Source organism: Lithobates pipiens, unplaced genomic scaffold (assembly GCF_037356315.1).
Source record: "Lithobates pipiens isolate NorthernLeopardFrog02 unplaced genomic scaffold, aLitPip1_a1.2 Scaffold_8, whole genome shotgun sequence".
Classification (NCBI taxonomy): Eukaryota; Metazoa; Chordata; class Amphibia; order Anura; family Ranidae; genus Lithobates; species Lithobates pipiens.
The window spans coordinates 486,707,594-486,728,829 of NW_027507903.1; the positions used below are offsets into that span (position 1 = coordinate 486,707,594).

At 45.4% G+C, this 21,236-nt stretch overlaps 1 protein-coding gene across 2 annotated transcripts in view; it reads right to left on the bottom strand.

The window, feature by feature from the left end:
- Window positions 1–21,236, bottom strand: part of LOC143960401 (potassium voltage-gated channel subfamily KQT member 1-like) — a 136,497-nt gene that overhangs the window by 9,422 nt on the left and 105,839 nt on the right. For both annotated transcript variants that reach the window (XM_077468985.1, XM_077468984.1), the window contains 4 exons: window positions 19,938–20,052; window positions 8,133–8,208; window positions 7,318–7,412; window positions 6,244–6,284 (listed from right to left, as the gene is read on the bottom strand). In XM_077468985.1, the coding sequence (XP_077325111.1) occupies window positions 6,244–6,284; window positions 7,318–7,412; window positions 8,133–8,208; window positions 19,938–20,052 (327 nt within the window). The remainder of the gene's footprint in view (window positions 1–6,243; window positions 6,285–7,317; window positions 7,413–8,132; window positions 8,209–19,937; window positions 20,053–21,236) is intronic.

The following is a 21,236-nucleotide window of genomic DNA, read 5'->3' on the forward strand; positions in this document are numbered from 1 at the left end:
AATAATTTATTGCACAGCTCCGGGGGTCTTCTTCTGTCTTGGGGGGGTCTTCGCAACAGACTCCTCCGCTATCTTCTGCTAGCTCTTTTACTAGTGGAGGAGCCCGGCTTTCTTCTTTGTCGCCACCCGGGGGTCTTCTTCCGACTTCGGGGGTCTTGTCCCCCTCTTTGGTTCTTCTTGCCGGGCCTCCGCTTTCTTCCTTTAGCTCTTTTACTAGTGGTGGCCCGGTCTTCTGTCGCCGCCTCTTCTTCCGACTTCGGGGGTTTTGTCCCCCTCTTCGGTTCTTCTTGCCGGGCCTCCGCTCCTTCTTCTAGCTCTTTTACTAGCGGTGGCCCGGTCTTCTGTCGCCGCCGCTGTCGCATTCTCTTCTTCTTCCTTGAGATGTTGACTCAACGCTCTCTCTGGCTGCAATGACAGGGATGTGTCACGCAGCGACTTATATAGGGACAATGGGCGGGGTCACCGGGTGATGTCCCCGTCCCTTATGATGTCATAGTCCCAGCATCCTCTGGGACTGTGACATCATAAGGGGCAGGGACATCACCCGGTGACCCCGCCCGTTGTCCCCATATAAGTCGCCGCACGACGCGTCCCTGTCATTGCGGCCAGAGAGAGCTTCGAGTCAACATCTCAAGGAAGAAGAAGAGAAGGCAGCAGCAACAGCGACAGCTGCGACGGCGGCGACAGAAGACCGGGCCAACGCTAGTAAAAGAGCTGGAAGAAGGAGTGGAGGCCCCGCAAGAAGAACCGAAGAGGGGGACAAGACCCCCAAAGTCGGAAGAAGACCCCCGGGCTGCGACGAAGAAGAAAGCCGGGCTCCTCCGCTAGTAAAAGAGCTAGCAGAAGATAGCGGAGGAGTCCGGCGAGAAGACCCCCCAAGATGGAAGAAGACCCCTGGAGCTGTGCAATAAATTATTTTAAACCCTTGTGTGGTGTTTTTTTTTTTACATTTTTTCATCAGGTGATTGGGTAGGGGTATATTGTACAACATACTCATTCACATAGGGTGGGGGGGCGGTATCTGGGGGCCCCTTATTAAAGGAGGCTCCAGGATTCCGATAAGCCCCCACCCGCAGACCCCGACAACCAACGGCCAGGGTTGTTGGGAAGAGGCCCTTGTCCTCATCAACAAGGGGACAAGGTGCTTCCCCAAAGCACCCCCTCATGTTGAGGGCACGCGGCCTGGTACGGCTCAGGAGGGGGGAGGCAGCTCGCTCGTCCCCACCCTCTTTCCTGACCAGCCGGGTTGCGTGTTCGGATAAGGGTCTTATATGGACCTTAGGGGGAACCCCCACGCCATTTTTTCAGCGTAGGGCTTCCCCCTTAAGTCCATACCAGGTGACAGGGCCAGCGACGTGTCAATCTCACCACCGAAGGTGGCGACAATGACTTCCTTCGCTAGTCCCGGGCTACCTGGAGCCGCGTTCTAAATGAACAGAATTTCCTCCGTGTGTGGGCGAGTCCGTTCATTTCAAAAGTACGGCGGACTCCCGCCATAGTCTGGCGGACCTAGTCCGCTGGAAAAGTCCGGTTGTGTGTGGGAAGGTCCGCTCGTTCGGAAAGTCCGCCGGGCAGTCTGATCGTGTGTATGCGGCATAAGATGCACCGATTCGCTCTGGTGTGCCCAGTTGTTCTCGGCCTCATTTCAGTACATGCTCCAGAGAGGGATTCACTTGTCAGTTGTGGGTTCGGTCATTGATTCTTGTCTCTGTCATGGCATATCATTTCTCGTCACGTATTACGCTCCGATACAAATCCAGTCGCATCTAAGATGCACCGATTCGCTCCGGTGTGCCCAGTTGTTCTCGGCCTCATTTCAGTACATGCTCCAGAGACGGATTCACTTGTCAGTTGTGGGTTCGGTCATTGATTCTTGTCTCTGTCGTGGCATATCATTGCTTTGTCACGTATCGCACTCCGACACAAATCTAGTCACATCTACGCACTAATTCGTCTCGGCGTGCCCCAGGTTATTTGGCCTCATTTCAGTACATACTCCAGAGTCCGGTTCGTTGTTAGTCACAGTTTGGGGCTCATCGATTCGTGCCTCTGTCATTGCAATCATTTCATTTCATCATTTCACTCATTTCACTGTCACGTACCACTATCCAATTCGAATCCAGTAGCATTCGTGATGCACCGATTCATCCTGGCATGCCCCAGTTGTCTTGGCCTCATTTCATTCTGTGCTCCACAGTCTAACTCGTTGTTTGTCGCAGTCACAGCGCACCAATCCTTGTCTATATCACGGCAAAACATTTCACTCATTTCATTTCACACACTTATCACTTTATTGAGTCGAATCCAATTAAATAAACAACGCATTGATCCGCACCCATCATTTCAGCCTTACTGGTATAGTTCAACCGATTTATATCGGGTTAATTTCATACACTCTATGATCGCTTCGTATCAGATTTATTTCATACAACCAATTTGTATAGGATTTATTTCATACTTTCAGACACATCCAAATACAGCTTCTTGCAATCGTTGCAAGCACGCATCCAATCACAAACTTCTTGTAATCGCTGCAAACACGCACCCAAGCATAACTCCATGCAATCTTTGCATGCTCGCATTCAAGCATAACTTCTTGCAATCGTTGCAAGCTCGCATTCAAGCATAGACTTCTTGCAATGGTTGCAAGCACACATCCAAGCATTGCAATTATCGCAAGCAAAACCCCAGGCACAAACTTATTGCAATCATTGCTGACACACAGTTCTGGCTAGCTCAGTACATTGCTTTAAGTAAGGCCTGGATACTTTCCTAAATGTACATAATATAATGGGGTACTAATATTATAGGTAAGTTGATCCAGGGAAAAATCCGATTGCCTCTTGGGGGATCAGGAAGGATTTTTTTTCCCAACTGTAGTAAATTGGAGCATGCTCTGCTGTTTTTTTTTTGCCTTCCTTTGGATCAGCTGTGGGTGTGGAATTGGGTGTGTTGGATTGTGCGATATTTTGTTTGTTTATTTGTTGATTTTATTGTGGCTGGACTGGATGGACTTTTGTCTTTTTCGACCTAGCTAACTATGCATCTTAGCATAACTTCTTGCAATCGTTGCAAGCACGCATCCTAGCATAACTTCTTCAGTCTTTGCAAGCACATGCAGTAATACGAACTTCTCACAGCCACCACGAACAAATCTCCAGTGACATTAACTCCCTTGCAATCATTGCAAGCACACATTTAAGCACAACACTTGCAATCGTGGCAAGGCATGCAACTTAGCATAACTTCTTGTAATCGTTGCAAGCACATTCTCAGTGGCACACAAACAGCCACACATCATTTTCAGCGATACTTAATTGGCCACTTGTCTCCAGTAGCATTTACATAGGAGCGACTCACCGTCTCCTGTCTGTCAATTCTCCCTTAGAACAGTTGAGTTCAGCTTGCGTCCTGCACGAGATATCGAGTTGCCACACGCAGCTGGCTTCTTCTCGTAACACTACCAGGCTATACCTAGCCAGTGTCCAGCATTCCTATCCTTACAGGACCCCGGAGAGCCGTCTCTGTTTACGGCCCATACAGTAAGATCCCCTCTACCTGGCATCCAGAAGCATCAGCCCATAGCCAACGGCAAACGCTTGCCCATCACAACTGCCATCTTTAGGGACATGTAAAATATCCTCGCACGTTCCCCAGTCTAGTCATCCAAGCGGCCATCTATCTGGCCCTTTACGGTTTTCTACGGCCTAGCAAATTCATCATTAGTGGCACTGGCAGCCAGGTACTATACAGACACCACCTGACTAGTTTTTATAAAAAAATAAAATAAAATTACTTCCTTCAACTACCGGTCTCCAAAACTCAACAATCCAGACCCGAGCTCTACATTAACCTCTTTTGTATTAATAACTCCATGCAGGCCAGCCTCCCCCTTGACAAGCTGACCCCATCAGGTCAGTTCTCCAACACTTCACCCATACATAGGGGTGTACCAAGAAGCAGCTTCAGTCTCTTTTGAGACTGCTCAATTCTGCCTGGTCATTCCCCAGAGTTGATCTTTATGTCACGCTTCCTGGTCTTCCTCTCCCAGACACAGGACTCCTGTTAGATCCTTAATTTAGACACCACGGACCTATCAATGTCAGAAGGTTCCGTACTACGTGGATCGGTATATCAATGTTTCTATATCTATGGCACCCCTATCACCCCAGGTAGTGACAGATGCCGCAGCCACCACAGGCTTCGCTGCAATTTTTGGCCACCATTGGTTTACAGGACCATGGCCTCCAGAGATACTCCTAAACCTCTGGTTTACCTGGACTTCCTCCCTCTTTGAGCCATACCCCGTCATGGCAGCTCTATCCCATAGTGGCAACCGCACAGCTCTGGGGTCATTGCTGGACAGGGCAAATTGTGGCCTTCACCACCGACAACCAAGCCACAGCAGAGATTATTAATAAAGGCAGGTCCAAATCCCTCGCAGTCGTGTCCTTCCTGCGTAGCCTGGTACAACTGTCATTACAATTTCAGTTCAACGCTTACTGTACATTTGTTCCTGGGCAAGTGCAACCTCGTAGCAGATGCACTGTCACGTTTTAACTACACCTCCTTTTGAACAGGTGCCCGGACCCGATCCGATCAGCCACTATCCTTGCTTGGTCTCAGCTGACCCTCGATTAGCACAACATCTGCAAACAGTGACCCAGCTCATGAACGTCTCACTCTCTTGCAACACCCTCAAAGCCTACCAGATGGCCTGGAGGGCTTTCAACAAATTCTTGACACACCACTCCTAGGAAACTTCAGACATCAAGCAGATACTGGCCTTTATCTCATACTGTCATACCCAGCTGGCCCTATCCCACAACACTATTCGGTTATACCTAGGTGGCATCCAACATTTCTTGTCCTTACGGGACCCCGCAAACCTTCCTTATTCACGTCCCAAGTAATTTGAGCCATGCTACGTGACGTCCAGAAACTCCAACCGGTGGTCAGCGCCAAACGCTTACCCAAATGGGTGACATCCTTAGGGGTATGTCGACCATCCTGACTACCTCTCTATTTGGTCTCCCCCCCCAGTATGGTCCTACAAGCATCCAGGTATTTGGCCTACTACGGGTTCTTGAGACCTGGAAAGTTCACCTGCAGCAATCCAGCAGACCAAGTGCTACGTAGACACCACTTAGTCCTCTACAAAGATCACTTTGTCCTTCACCTAGCAGTTTTTTAAAACCCAGCAAGTAGGCTCCGGGATAGACATCCACCTTTACAGAACCAATAATAGCAGTTGTCCAGTTGCCACACTCAACAAACTGTTGTCACTACTGCCCGAACAGCCGGACTCCAGTCCCCTTCTTCCTTTCCCGTCAAGCCCTTGAGTACCTGTCAGTTCATGAAACACATGAGGGTACTTCTCCGCAACTTTCACCTGAACCCTAGCCAGTACTTCAGTCACTCCTTCCACATTGGGGCAGCCTCAGCAGCATCCCATCACGGGGTCCCAGACCATGTCATTAAAAGACTAGGCAGGTGGAAGTCTGCCTGCTTCACCCTGTACATCCCCAATCCACAAGTGGAAATGGCTCAGGCATTTACTAAACTCACTCAATGATCAAACTCAAATTAATAAAGAACTATCCCCCACCTGAATGTTTTTGCCCCCTTATTTTGGTATACCGTACGTTAGACCAAGGCACACTTTCAGGTCCATTTCATGTGGTAAGTTTTATGTTAACTCTGAATGTTATCCATATCCGTATTGGCCATAGGGCTCCAACCATAAATAAGAAGGCCAGTATGGTGGCCTGAATTTATGGGAGGCGCCCGGGGGGTATTTAACCAGCCTGTTCGCCTGTGGTCTTTGTCGGTTTCCTGTGCATGATGCCCACTTTACCATCCCCTTTCCCCTTTTTAGGGCATTTCTATTCATACTCCTCAGAGATTACACATTTTATCTCATTTCATATTTTATTTAATTCCTCATTTCTTATCTAGGGTATGCCCCCTTATTTTTGTATACTGTACCAAGGCACACTTTCAGGTCCATTTCATGTGTAAGATTTATGTTAACTCTGAATGTTATCCATATCCGTATCGGCCATAGGGCTTCAACCATAAATATATATATATATATATATATACACACACACTATATATATATATATATATATATATATATATACACACACACAATATTATATATCTGGTGATAGGTCCACTTTAATAAGTCTGCCCCATACTAATAGGTATTGGAAATTTATATAGAGAGTTGCGCATTACCTGGCAGAAAAAGGCCTGGCTTCCCTAAGGAATGATCCAATCTGTAGAGAGGAGCAAGAGAAAACACTAATATCATCATCATTATTATTATTATTATATCACTAATATTCTTGCTTTTATAGCTCCAATATTTATGCAGTTTGTTCAAAGTAAATATTTCCTAAGAAAAAGCTGTAATTGCCAACCTCTCCCTGAAAATACTGCCCTGATCATCTGTCTTGCAGTGCTGTGAAGGCTAACAGCGGCAGCTACAAAAAAAGGTTATGCTGCTCACCGGCTGCCTCCTGCCTTTCCCTCTCTTCAAAGAACCCATATTACTACTTTCCCACAATGCATTGCATTCTGTGAATGAGTGGAGAATACTGTTACTTACACATCTCTAAAGTTTTAATCCTGCAAATTCTGTCTCAAAGCAAGCTATGTCTGCTGTGCTATCTATTTAGCTAACCCAAGGTGCTTAGATAATCCTTTGTCATGCACTAAGTGTTTATTTGTACAACAAGGATCTTATATATGCAGTACATAGTAAAAAATAAAAATAAAGGTTTAAACCCGTTCAAAAACATACAAGCATAAAGATACCCCTGCCATCGCCTCAAAATTACATGAAAAAAAGCATATCATCACAAGGACTGCATCAGTGGTTCTTGTAAGGACATGTAAATGCCAATCAATGCAATGCTTATTTGGGCTGAGGCTGTGTGATGACAACCGTCCTCAAGGTGTGGGTTCATGACAGCCTGGGTTCTACAGATTGACAAAAATGACATGCTGTGAAGGCAGCTCAGAATTTAACTGCTAATTTTATTTTTACTATTAATACTTTTGGTTTGAATCTAAAAAAGCTAAAATAAATATATAAAAAAATCTTTAAATAAATCCACAACAATAATGATATTTATAATACCTGGTGATTTATCTTTCTCACTGTGAAATAGTGTTGTTTCCACTCTCACGTTTTGTAGATTGTGACCCTGAATTTTCCATTGCCCCCCCCCCCCCCTCTGTCCCCGGGTCAGGATTCTGAGCCCTCTGAATATAAACACCCTCTGAATGGATCTTTGAATCCTTTACCTTCTCTGCAGTTCCTTGATGCGCACCATCATATTCAGGTGTCCCTGGGAATATTGTTCAATAACGTCCCGGACGTCGTATGGCTTCCGAGCTTGCTGGGAGGGTGGATGAAGTGGTCAGAAAAAGATTACAGGCAGATGATACAACTTTTCCATTTACCCTCATGCCTAGTTTTCTATTTAGAAAAGTATAAATAACGCCTAGCAGATTATTGTCAGCTACATCCTTTGAGTTCATCCTTTATAGTCAGATACACGGATAGACTTATAGAAACGGGTAGGAACTTTATTAACTTATTGCGGCTAGTGAGATTAATGTAAACTCAGTCACAGGTATTGCAGTCCGACAGTACCATCTTCTTTAGATCTAGATATGGGAGTTGATTTACTAACACTGAATAGTACAAAATCTGGTGGTGTTGTGCCTGGTAGCCAATCAGCTTCTAACTTCAGCTTGTGCAGTTAAACTTTGACAATAAAACTTGGAACCTGATCAGGTCCTATGCAGAGCTGCACCAGGTTTTGTACTCTCCGGTTTAAGTAAATCAACCCCACAGTTATTTAGATGTCTATCACAGTGAACAGGTGGTCAGGAGCCAGTCTTACCGCCATCCAATTGTTACTCAGAGACCAGGAACTGCTGGTGAAACCTTAGCCTCCATGCTAGAGGTGCGCACCCTCAGCACAAACACATGTGCAAAGCCATAGTGAATAAATGAAAGCCTATTTCTTTGATGCTCTTAAACCCTGGGGGCATCCCAGTTAAGAAAAGTTGTTACTGATGGTTGGTTTCTGAAGAAAAATTATTTTTGGTACCTGGAATTTTCTGCGCGCAACAAAATACTGCATTCTCCTCATGACCTTCACTGCTGTCCTGTGAGCTTCTGTCAACCTGCGGGAAAGAGTGTGACGGTTCACAAATAATTCAGGACTCTAAACATTGAGCAAACACACTGACTCAACACAGATACTCAGAGGACTATTCGTACACTGCATGTATACTCAGAGGGTGTACATTCAGAAGAGTACAACCCCACAGCATGTCCATTTAGAGGAGTACAACCACAAAGCATATGCACACAGAAGACACCCACACAACATGTGCACCCAGAGTACACCCACACAACATATGCACTCAGAGTACACCCACACAACATGTGCACTCAGAGTACACCCACACAACATGTGCACTCAGAGTACACCCACACAACATGTGCACTCAGAGTACACCCACACAACATGTGCACTCAGAGTACACCCACACAACATGGCCACTCAGAGTACACCCACACAACATGGCCACTCAGAGTACACCCACACAACATGTGCACTCAGAGTACACCCACACAACATGTGCACTCAGAGTACACCCATATAGCATGTCCACTCAGAGGAGAATACCCACATAGTACAGTACAGTGCCTTGAAAACGTATTCATACCCCTTGAAATTTCCCACATTTTGTCATGTTACAACCAAAAAACATAAATGTATTTTATTGGGAATGTATGTGATAGACCAGCACAAAGTGGCACATAATTGTGAAGTGGAAGAAAAATCATAAAAAGTTTTCAAAATGTTTTACAAATAAATATGTGAAAAGTGTGGCGTGCATTTTTATTCAGCCCCCCTAAATCAATACTTTGTAGAACCACCTTCCACTGCAATTACAGCTGCAAGGGGATGTCTCTGACAGCTTTGCACATCTAGAGAGTGACATTTTTGCCCATTCTTCTTTGCAAAATAGCTCAAGCTCTGTCAGATTGGATGGAGAGCATCTGTGAAGAGCAAATTTCTAGCCACAGATTCTCAATTGGATTTAGGTCTGGACTTTGATTGGGCCATTCTAACACATGAATATGCTTTGATCTAAACCATTCCATTGTAGGTCTGGCTGTATGTTTAGGGTCATTGTTCTGCATGAAGGTGAACCTCCGCTCCAGTCTCAAGTCTTTTGTAGTCTCCAAGGGGTTTTCTTCTAAGATTGCCCTGTATTTGGCTCCATCCATCTCCTCATCAACTCTGACCAGCTGTCCCTGCTGAAGAAAAGCATCCCCACAACATGATGCTGCCACCACCATGTTTCACGGTGGGGATGGTATGTTCAGGGTGATGTGCAGTGTTAGTTTTCCGCCACACATAGCGTTTTGCTTTTAGTCCAAAAAGTTCAAATTTGGTCTCATCTGACCAGAGCACCTTCTTTCACATGTTTCCTGTGTCCCCCACATGGCTTCTCGCAGACTGCAAACAGGACTTTGTGTAGCTGTCTTTTAATAATGGCTTTCTTCTTGCCACTCTTCCATAAAGTCCAGATTTGTGGAGTGCACAACTAATAGTTGTCCTGTGGACAGATTCTTCCACCTGAGCTGTGGATCTCTGCAGCTCCTCCAGAGTTAGCATTGGGCCTCTTGGCTGCTTCTCTGATTAATGCTCGCCTTACTCGGTTTGTCAGTTTAGGTGGATGCCCATGTCTTGGGTAGGTTTGATGCTGTGCCATACTCTCAATTTTCGGATGATGGATTGAACAGTGCTCTGGGAGATGTTCAAAGCTTGGAATATTTTTTTATAACCTAACCCTGCTTTAAACTTCTCCACAACCTTATCCCGACCTGTCTGGTGTGTTCTGTGGTTTTCATGATGCTGTTTGTTCACTAAGTTTCTCTCACAATCCTCTGAGGGCTTCACAGAACAGCTGAATTTATACTGAGTAGGGATGAGATGAACAACCCCCGGTTCAGTTCACACTAGAACCTTCGAATGGACCAAAAATTCCTACGAACTTTAGAACCCTATTAAAGTCTATGGGACTTGAACGTTGGAAATCAAAAGTGCTAATTTTAAAGGGTAATATGCAAGATATGTAACAGACAACATCAGCAATAAGGGGTATCTTCAGGTGTATACTGTGCTGGAGGCACACAACACCCACTTTAACTCCTGCAGATGCCTGTATTAGAGAACACCAGCATAAAAGGGTAGATACAGGTGTATACTGTGCTGGAGGCACACAACACCCACTAACTCCTGCAGATGCCTGTATTAGAGAACACCAGCAATAAAGAGTAGATACAGGTGTATACTGTGCTGGAGGCACACAACACCCACTTTAACTCCTGCAGATGCCTGAGAAAAGAACACTGTCCCTGCCTATCTTGCTCTTTCCCTGCACACTGGAACATACGCGCTGGCAGCCTTATATAGCGTGGGGTGTGTACTAAACCCCCTGAGCTATAATTGGCCACAGGCATCCGGCCTGTGCCCAATTATGTCTTTCCTCACTGCCGGCGCTGTGATTGGCCAAGCATGTGGGGTCACAGTGCATGCTTGGCCAATCATGAGCCAGCAATGCACTGCGATGGCGTAGTGCATTGTGGGCCATGAGCGCCACACAAATTTGGTGCGAACGGTCCACAAAGTTCTGAATTCGCCGAACAGACGAACGGCCGATGTTCGAGTCGAACACCGATCTCATCCCTAATACTGAGATTAAATTACACACACGAGGACTCCATTTACTAATTAGGTAACTTCTGAAGGCAATTGGCTCTACTAGATTTTAGTTAGGGGTATCAGAGAATACAAATGCATGCCACACTTTTCAGATATTTATTTGTAAAAAAAATTTAAAACCATTTATCATTTTCCTTCCACTTCACGATTATGTGCCACTTTGTGTTGGTCTATCACATTAAAAACCCAAATAATACATTTAAGTTTTTGGTTGTAAAATGACAAAATTCTGAAAATGTCAAGGGGTATGAATACTTTTTCAAGGCATTGTATGTCCACTCAGAGGAGCACACCCACACAGCATTTACACAAGGAGTATACTCATAGGCTTACACCCGAACATCATGTAAACTCAGTGGAATATACCACACAGCTTGTACACTCAGAGGACTACACCTACACACTGAGGTTGATTTAATAAAACTGGAGAGCGCAAAATCTGGTGCAGCTGCCAATCAGTTTCTAACTTCAGCTTGTTCAGTTAAGCTTTTTTTGTTCTTTTTAACCACTTAAGGACCGCGTCCTGCACATAGACGTCGGCAGATTGGCACGGCTGGGCACAAGCACGTACCTGTACGTTGCTTTTTAAGTGCCCAGCCGTGGGTCGGGAGCGCGCCGCCGGCGGCACGCTCCCGACCCGGTGTCCCATCATATAAGGTCCCCCATCAGATAGTGTCCGCTGTGTACTGCGCATGCGCAGTACACAGCAACACAGATTCCGAAAAATAGCCGAGGATGAACGGCGCCTGCACCGTGAGTCCAGGTTCTAGCCCCACCATCCAAGTGGACATAGAGTAGGAATAAAAAAGAGCCAAGCGCAGCAAGGCTGAGCCCGAAGCGTGGCGAGCAAAGCTCGCCCGCGAGGGGCCGTCTAATTTTCACAGCCCTATGTCCGCTTGGATGGTGGGGCTACCACCTCCATTCACGGCGCAGGCACCGTTCAGCTTCAGAGATTTTGCCAAGCTTCTTTTGCCCCGTACTGCGCATGCGCAGTACGGGGCGGACGCTATATGATGGCAGGACACTATCTGCCAGAACACCGGTCCTGAGCTCCGTGGCCGTGGGACCAGCAGACCCGATCGCCGCTGGTGTCCCGCGATCGGGTCACAGAGCTGAAGAACGAGGAAAGGTCTGTATAAACAAACCTCTCCCTGTGCTTCCTACTGTGGCTGTCACCGATTGTCTGTTCCCTTTTATAGGGAAAGACGATCAGTGACATCACATGCCAGGCCACGCCCCTTACAATAAAAAAAACACATAACGTCATACATAACACCTACACTGCCCCCTAGTGGTTAACTCCTTCACTGCCAGTGTAATTTACACATGAATCAGTGCATTTAAATAGCACTGATTGCTGTATAAATGACAATGGTCCCAAAAATGTGTCAAAAATGTCCGATGTGTCCGCCATAATGTCGCAGTCACAATAAAAATCGCTGATCACCACCATTACTAGTAAAAAAAAAAATATTAATAAAAATGCTAAACTAAAACTCTCCCCTATTTTATAAACGTTATAACCTTTGCGCAAACCAATCAATAATCGCTAATTTCAATTTTTATTACCAAAAATATGTAGAAGAATATGTATCAGCCTAAACTGAGGAAAAAATAAGTTTTTTTTATATATTTTTTGGGGATATTTATTATAGCAAAAAGTAAAAAATATTGAATTTTTTTCAAAATTGTCGCTCTATTTTTGTTTATAGCGCAAAAAATAAAAACTGCAGAGGTGATCAAATACCACCAAAAGAAAGCTCTATTTGTGGGGAAAAAAGGGACGCCAATTTTGTTTGGGAGCCACGTCGCACGACCGCGCAATTGTCAGTTAAAGCGACGCAGTGCCGAATCGCAAAAAGGGGCTTGGTCCTTTGGCTTCAAATTGGTCCAGGGCTTAAGTGGTTAAACTCCATTTTACACTGAAGGTGGGTTTGAAATCGGTGCGGGACCACAAACTGCAGTTTCTGGCAATAGGCTGCCATTTGGCATGCGATTTGATATGTCAAATTGCATGTCAAATTGCTTTGATGTTTATGGGTGCTAAACATTAGAAACAAGCAAGTGCAGCATAGACAACAATCCAATGAAACAAATACAATCCATGTTGCCAAAAGACAAACCCTTGTTTACTTCCCGAGGGTAACGAGTAGAAACAAAGTAGCGTCCACGGGTGCATTAGGCATAAACAAATTTACATATTGAAATACAGATACCCAACTTTTTGAAAAATATACACCACTTCGGATTACAAATGTTTGGAAAGTTAAAGCAGGTACTGATAAAGTGGGTTACATTAGACCAGAAAGGACAAATTTTGTTTGTTCAGTTAAGCTTTGACAAAAAAAAAAAAAATGGAAGCTGATTGGTTTCTATGTATAGCTGCACCAGATTTTGCACTCTCAAGTTTTAGTAAATCCGCCCCAGTATGTCCACTCAGAGGAGTACGCCCACACGGTACATCCACTCAGAGGAGTACACCCACAGGGTACATCCACTCAGAGGAGTACACCCACACGGTACATCCACTCAGAGGAGTACACCCACACGGTACATCCACTCAGAGGAGTACACCCACACGGTACATCCACTCAGAGGAGTACACCCACACGGTACATCCACTCAGAAGAGTACATCCACATGGTACATCCACTCAGAGGAGTACACCCACACAGTATGTCCACTCAGAGGAGTATACCCACACAGTATATCCACTCAGAGGAGTACACCCACACAGTATGTCCACTCAGAGGAGTACACCCACACAGTATGTGCACTCAGAGGAGTACACCCACACAGTATGTCCACTCAGAGGAGTACACCCACACAGTATGTCCACTCAGAGGAGTACACCCACACAGTTTGTGCACTCAGAGGAGTATACCCACACAGTTTGTGCACTCAGAGGAGTATACCCACACAGTATGTCCACTCAGAGGAGTACACCCACACAGTATCAGTACACATATTCGCCCGCACACCATGGATCTTCAGTTGCAGTTCAAAACTTTTACTGCAGAAAGATCATATCACAGGAGAATCAGTGGAATGTTTTGGAGCCACGCAGGACCCCTTTGTCAGGCATGTGAAACGTTGCACTGATGGGGAGTTCTAAGTTTCTAGCAAAAAAAAAAGATTTTAACTTGTAAACAGCAAGTTTGCAAAATAGGCCTGGTCCTTAACCACTTCAATACCGGGCACTTAAACACCTTCCTGCCCAGACCAATTTTGAGCTTTCAGCGCTGTCGCACTTTGAATGACAATTGCGCGGTCATGCTACACTGTACCCAAATGAATTTTTTATCATTTTTTTCCCACAAATAGAGCTTTCTTTTGGTGGTATTTGATCACCTCTACGGTTTTTATTTTTTGCGCTACAAATAAAAAAATACCGAAAATTTTGAAAAAAAAAATGTTTTTTTTTGTTTCAGTTTCAAAACTTTGTAAATAAGTAAGTTTTCTCCTTCACTGATGGGCACTGATGGGGCTACACTGATGGGCACTGATAAGGTGGCACTGATGGGCACCAATGTGGCACTGATAGGTGGCACAAATTGGCACTGATAGCTGGCACGGATGGGCGGCACGGATGGGTGGCACAGATGGGCATGGATAGGCGGCACAGGTGGGCATGGATAGGCGGCACAGGTGGGCATAGATAGGCGGCACAGGTGGGCATAGATAGGCGGCACAGGTGGGCATGGATAGGCGGCACAGGTGGGCACTCATAGGCGGCACAGGTGGGCACTCAGGCGGCACAGGTGGGCACTCAGGCGGCACAGGTGGGCACTCATAGGCGGCACAGGTGGGCACTCATAGGCGGCATCGGTGTTATAGTAATGGATGCCAATCAGTGCCAAACAATAATGCATGCCAATCAGTGATGCCCATTGTGGCCACTGATTGGCATCCATTATGGGCACTGATTGGCACCCATTGTGCTGACTGGCACCCTGGTGGTCTAGGGAGGATTATGGATTTTTATTACCTTTTCCCTGGTGGTCTAGTGGTGTCCCTGGTGGTCCAGTGTGGGCATCCTCGGGGGGGCTGTGCTGATAATCGATCAGCACAGACCCCCCCTGTCAGAGGAGCAGCCGATCGGCTCTCCTCTACTCGCGTCTGACAGACGCGAGTGAGGGAAAGCCGATCACCTGCTCTTCCCATTTACACTGTGATCAGCCGTGATTGGACACGGCTGATCACATGGTAAAGAGTCTCCGTCGGAGACTCTTTACCGAGATCGTAGTTGCCGGGTGTCAGACTGACACCCCGCAACAACGATCGCCGCGATGCGCGCCCCCGGGGGCGCGCAGCGGCTCATAATCCTAATCACGTCATATGACGTCCGGTTAGGATTATGAAACCACTTTGCCGCCATCAATTTGTAATAGGGCGGGCGGCAAGTGGTTAAGCGCCTGCCGACCGCCTCACTCCGATATACGTTGGCAGAAGGGCTCGTACAGGAAAACTAACGTACCTGTACGTGGCCCTTTAAGAGACGGCCAGTGTGCACGTCCGTAAGTTGGGTCACGGGTCCCGCGGACTTGATTCGCCGCGGGGATACCCGCAATCACCTCACAGAGAGGAAGAGCGGGGAGATGCTAATGTAAACAAGCATCTCCCTGTATTGCCTAGTGACAGTTTCACTGAACTCTGGTCCCTGTGATCAGGAGCTGAGATCAGTGACATGTCACACATAGCCCCCCACAGTTAGAAACACCCCCCAGGACACACTTAACCCTTACATTGCCCCCTTGCAGTTAACTCCTTCACTGCCAGTGTCATTTACACAGGAATCAGTGCATTTGTATAGCACTGATTGCTGTATAAATGACAATGGTCCCAAAAATTTGTCAAAAATGTCCCATGTGTCCGCCATAATGTCGCAGTCACGATAAAAATCGCTGATCCCTGCCAATACTAAAAAAAAAAAAAATTAATAAAATTAATAAAAATACCATAAAACTATCCCCTATTTTGTAAACGCTATAACTTTTGCGCAAACCAATCAATAAATGCTTATTGCGATTTTTTTTTATACCAAAAATATTTTGGTATATTTAAAAAAATGTAAAAAATAATGCGTTTTTTTTCAAAATTGCCGCTCTTTTTTTGTTTATAGCGCAAAAAATAAAAACCGCAGGGGTGATCAAATACATCCCAAAAGAAAGCTCTATTGGTGGGAAAAAAAGGACGTCAATTTTGTTTGGGAGCCACGTCGCACAACTGCGCAATTGTCAGTTAAAGCGACGCAGTGCCGAATCGCAAAAAGTGCTCTGGTCAGGAAGGGGGTAAATTCTTCCAGGGCTGAAGTGGTTAAGTGGTTAAAATTGCGCACAATTGTGGAATGGCGCCAAACTTTAGTACTTATAAATCTCCATAGGAGATGCTTTAAAGAGGAAATAAGCCCTGATGAGTTTACTTCTTGTTTCCCTGCAAAGGTAAAGCATAATGGGCTACTATGCACCGCATAGTAGCCCATTATGTGTCACTTACCTGACACAGGAGCCAGCGATGTCACCGCTGTCCCCTGTAGTCCGGAGTATCCATCTTCTTCCAGGTATCGCTGCTCCGGCCACTCACATTGCCGGAGCAGCGATCACGTCACTCCCGCGCATTCGCACGGGAGCTGCCACTAACGGCATATCGACGCTAGTGGCGGCATGTTGCTAACGCCGATAGTGCTCCTGTGTGCCGCTGTAGACAGCGGTGCCTCTCTTTTTGTAAATATCTCTGTGTAGGTTTAGGAGATATTTCTTGGACCTACAGGTAAGCCTTAACCTAGGCTTACCTGTAGGTCAAAGTGGTTTGTAAGGGTTTACAACCACTTTAAAAACGTTTATAGGTTACATGTTTAGAGTTAGAGAGGAGGTCTAGTGCTAGAATCATTGCTCTCGCTCTAACGATCGCGGTGTATGTGACCTGTGTGTATCTGGCTCTGATACTAGCCAGTGCCTTACCAGCCACTGATCTCACTGCACATCCCGGATGTACACACATGTAAGTACACCCACACAACACTTAGAGAAGTACACACACACAGCTTGTACATTCTGAAAAAAACACCCACGCAGTGTGTACATTCAGGGGAGAACATCCACACATTATGTACACATTATGTACACTCAGGGGATCAGACCCAGACCCACATAATATACACTACTGAATTCTGCACATATAAATAAAAATACCAAAGATTTTTATGGTATACTGCAATAGATTTTTCAGTAACTAGTAGCTTTGTTCATGCATTGTGAAAGGTAGAGCCAAGTCACTGCTGTGAGAGCTGGTTTTCTGGTAATTACAAGACAGAATCTGAAATAACAATGAGCATTTTTCTCAGACAGAATAAAGATGTAGGCAGCTCGAAATGTGGTCAGTTCAGCAAGGACTGGCTGAATTTCAAACAGTGTGTGGCCGTCTCTGCTTGAGAGAAGTTTGATCAACTCCCGTTGAAGGAGAATGCTGAAAAACTTTTCTTGATCAGCAACTGCATGCAGCCAACAGCGAACAGACTACAATGGCGGATCGGTGTATTTCTGACAGCAGCGTAAGCCGCTATCAGAATACAGTGTCTCCATTTCTCCATCCACCTTGTTAATGTGAATGGAGGAATCTGTTCGTTTTTTTCATTCAGACAATGAAAAAAAAAAAAAAACCTTCTAAGGCCAGCTTAGAAGAAAAAGCAGGTAAAGCGATTAGAGTGTAAACTTTGGTGCCGAAGGGTTTATTGTATTCATGTTGCAAAGTCAAATTGCTCTTAAACATAGAAGGATATGTACTTTTGAATCATTCATCCAAAGCATGCACACTTGGGAGGCACAATCGCACTCAAGCATGCAGGGGCACATGTATAAAAATGGATTTAAAAATTCAATATTAGTAATAATAAGCAGGCCGGGGCAATTATAGAAATCCTGTGTCTTTGGTCCAGAGCTTTTCATTTTATAACAATATATTCATGTAGTGCAGCTACCGTTTCATCCATTTTTATACACCTCTACCCACACACATCCTCACCTGCCCATTGAGCTGTTGGGGAAGACAAAGCATAACCGTTATACAGACAAGGATGGGCACAGAGAAAAACTCATATAACAGACACCAAAAGCAGTAAGAAGCAAACTAATTCTGTAGACAGAAAAGCTCTCTAGCATGTTAAAGTAAAAATGTAAAATTTCCTTGCATGAAAGCAGTCTTCTCTTATCTGCCATGCTGGCCATACATTTATTCAGACTGAGAGGTATGGATGAGTCCCAATTTCAAATTTGTGCTTTTTTAAACTTTTTCATGGAATATTCTAAATGAAGTGCAGTGACAGAAGGATATTTGGAAGATAAGAAGCACCACGGGTGCAAACTACCTTTTATTTCTTAATATGAAACAGAAGAGACAAGCAATCACATTTCAGCATTCTTGGGTTTCCCTTCATGTGATTCTTTAATTGAAATTATTTTATGTCTCATGATTGCGTATCACCTTCTCACATAGGTTACTAGGAAAATTAGGTAAATTTAATTCTGTTTGGCTCCCCTGTAATCAGTGGAGCAGGTTGTGATTGGTTTGGGCTGTTCTGGGTTCCACTGGTTACAGGTTTGATTGTTTTTCCCTGTCTTCTGAAGGATTCCAGAATACAGTGGGCTGGAAAAGAAAATCTGCCACCCAAATATTTATATTGTCTCAGCCAATCCCTGGGAGTGGGTGTCCAGTAGGTGGCTGGGAGTGCATAAATAGTCAGGGAACTGAGGCAACCCTGTTTTTTTCAGGAAAGAAGTCCCCAGCCTGAAGGGCTGCTGCCCCTCCAGGCAGCCCAGCTGAAATTCTGCCTGAGCTGGGGTACCTACATGCTGAGATTTGCTGCACCTTTACAAGGGATTTTGCTGAGGATTCAGTCTTAAAGGTCTGTCAGATATTGGAAGGTGGCATCCAAGTATCCAGGGACACAGTGAGTACAGACCCGGGAGCAGGATTCTGGTGGCTGCTGCTTCTGCAACCCCCGGTACATTAAGGCTAAAGCTTGCCTGGCCTGGGTTATTGCATATGGTGTCTCAGTATTGTCCATTCTTGGGCCACCACTGAAGGGACTGTACCTACAACGTGTCCTTTTGTTTTTTTTGCTCAAGGTTTCTGGAGTATCCTGCGGCTCCCTACACCCTATTACAGTTATTTAGCATTTTTTTTTAAAGAAAAGCAATTTGTAGACTGTTTACTGAGCCTGAAGAGTGACTGTTGCTGTGTGCTTGGCTGCTGCTGCATTAATCTAGAAAAGGAACTTGGGGCAATTCAGCTGGTCCTTTCAGGGGTGAGTGTACAACTGTATGGCTATTTGTTTGGCCAGCATACGTTTTAAGCAGAGGCAGAAAAACCGCACTGTGCAGTTAAACAATTCACCAAACTTATTGTTTATTGAGTATTTCTATTTAGGTATTGAACTTTTCAATTTGTATGTGTGGAAGCCAGCCACACTGCTTTAAAGCAGTTCTTACAGAACAACAAATTCTGCCCCTAAAGTGAACCTGTGCATTGCTCACGTAGGGAGTAAAGAGAAAACAAAGATGGGGAAAACCTCCCCTAACTGGCCAAGAACCAAGGCTCTCCCATGGGGGATGAAGATGATCACATGCTCCCCATATCTTGAAGTACTGAATATTCCTATTTGCGTTGGCATCTGAATGAAGCAGCAATGAAGAAAAGGTGAGTCTGTGCTGCTGGGTAGGGTACTAGGTAAGTAAACTTGATGTTTGTCCTACCTTATCAAAACACAGGTTAACTTTAGGAGGTCAGTCCATCAAAAACTGATATTTCAGTTTGATACATCCTGGAATGTTAAAACACCAGTTTTTCATATCACTCGGGGACTACAGAAGGTCTGCATGCTTACCACTTTTAGAGGTTACTATTTTATGTTAGTTAAACAGGAAGAATAAGAGCACCTTGAGATGAGCAGGAACCTAGAAAAGAGGTGGAAAGATCTCACCACTGGAGTCTCCAAGAGATATAAAAGGCAGCAGAGACTCAGCTTTACCCCTCAAACCTGCAACTGAAATATCACTTTTTGGTTGGAGTGGTCTTGATAAGATTTCAGCCTGCTGCCAGTGTAGAGGTTCTTACTGTGAGAGGTCAGTGACCCGTTGCAAGGGGCTCTCCTCGCTCATGGCATCCATATCATCTGTGTAGCTGTTAGTCCGGGAGATGTCTGGGAGGGATTCGTCTGGCCGATTCTTCCCTGCACAGAAAACATTGAAGATATGCATTCACCAACAATGATGGAATAGTAGAAAATATCTTCTCTTTCCTTAAAATATCTGTTGTCTGAGTATCTAGTGACTCTACTCTAACTCATTTCTTTATGGCGGCAAATATCCACACTGTCTATTAAAGGAATGTCTCTCCAACCTTTCGATTGAGTCAAATAAGTGGAGTAGGGTAGGGAATAATAGAGTCAGAGGAGTAAAGTAAGGAACTGGTAACTCACAAAAATGGAGTAGGTGGCTGGTAACTCACATAGTATATTAGGGGGCTGGACTTCACAGGGGTGTAGTAGATAGTTGATACTTCACAGGGATGGAGTAGAGGGCTGGTACCTCACAGGGGTGGAGTAAAGCGCTCGTACCTCAAAGGGGTTGAAAAGGGAGGTGGAATCTCACAGGGATGGAGTAAAAATGTATTACCTCACAGGGATGGAGTAGAGGGTTGGTACCTCACAGGGGTGGAGTAGAGGGTTGGTACCTCACAGGAGTGGAGTAGAGGGCTGGTATCAAACAGGGATGGAGTAGAGGGCTGGTACCTCACAGGGGTGGAGTAGAGGGCTGGTACATAACATAGGTGGAGTAAATGGCTGGTACCTCACAGGGGCTGAGAAGGGGGCTGGTATATCACTGGAGGAAAGTAGGGGTCTGGTACCTCACAGAGATAGAGTAGGTGGCTGGTAACTCACAGGCAATGGATTAGGGAGCTGGTAACTCAAAGGAGTGGAGTGGAAGCTGGCACTTCCCAGGGTTGGAGTAGCTGGTTGGTACCTCACAGGGCTGGAGTAGGTAGTTGGTAACTCACAGGAGCAGAGTAGGTGGCTGGTAACCGCAGAAGTGGATTAAGGAGCTGGTAACCCAAAGGAGTGGAATGGGGGACTAATAACTCAGTGGTGTCAAATGAGTAGAGTAGAAGGCTGGCAGTTATAGTTGTTATAGTTGTGAGTTATAGTTGTGCAGAGGGTGAATTAAAGAGTAATATGAGTGTGGTAAGTATGGAGTACGATGCTGGTGGAGACATAAAACAGTGGGGGACTGTGAGTAGGAGCCTGGTAGAATAATAGGGATGAAGAAGAAGACTGCCAGAATCAAAGAAGTTGAGTAGAGCACAAGGAGAGTAACAGAAAGAGAGTGTCCTAGGCCTGGAGTAGGGAATCACATG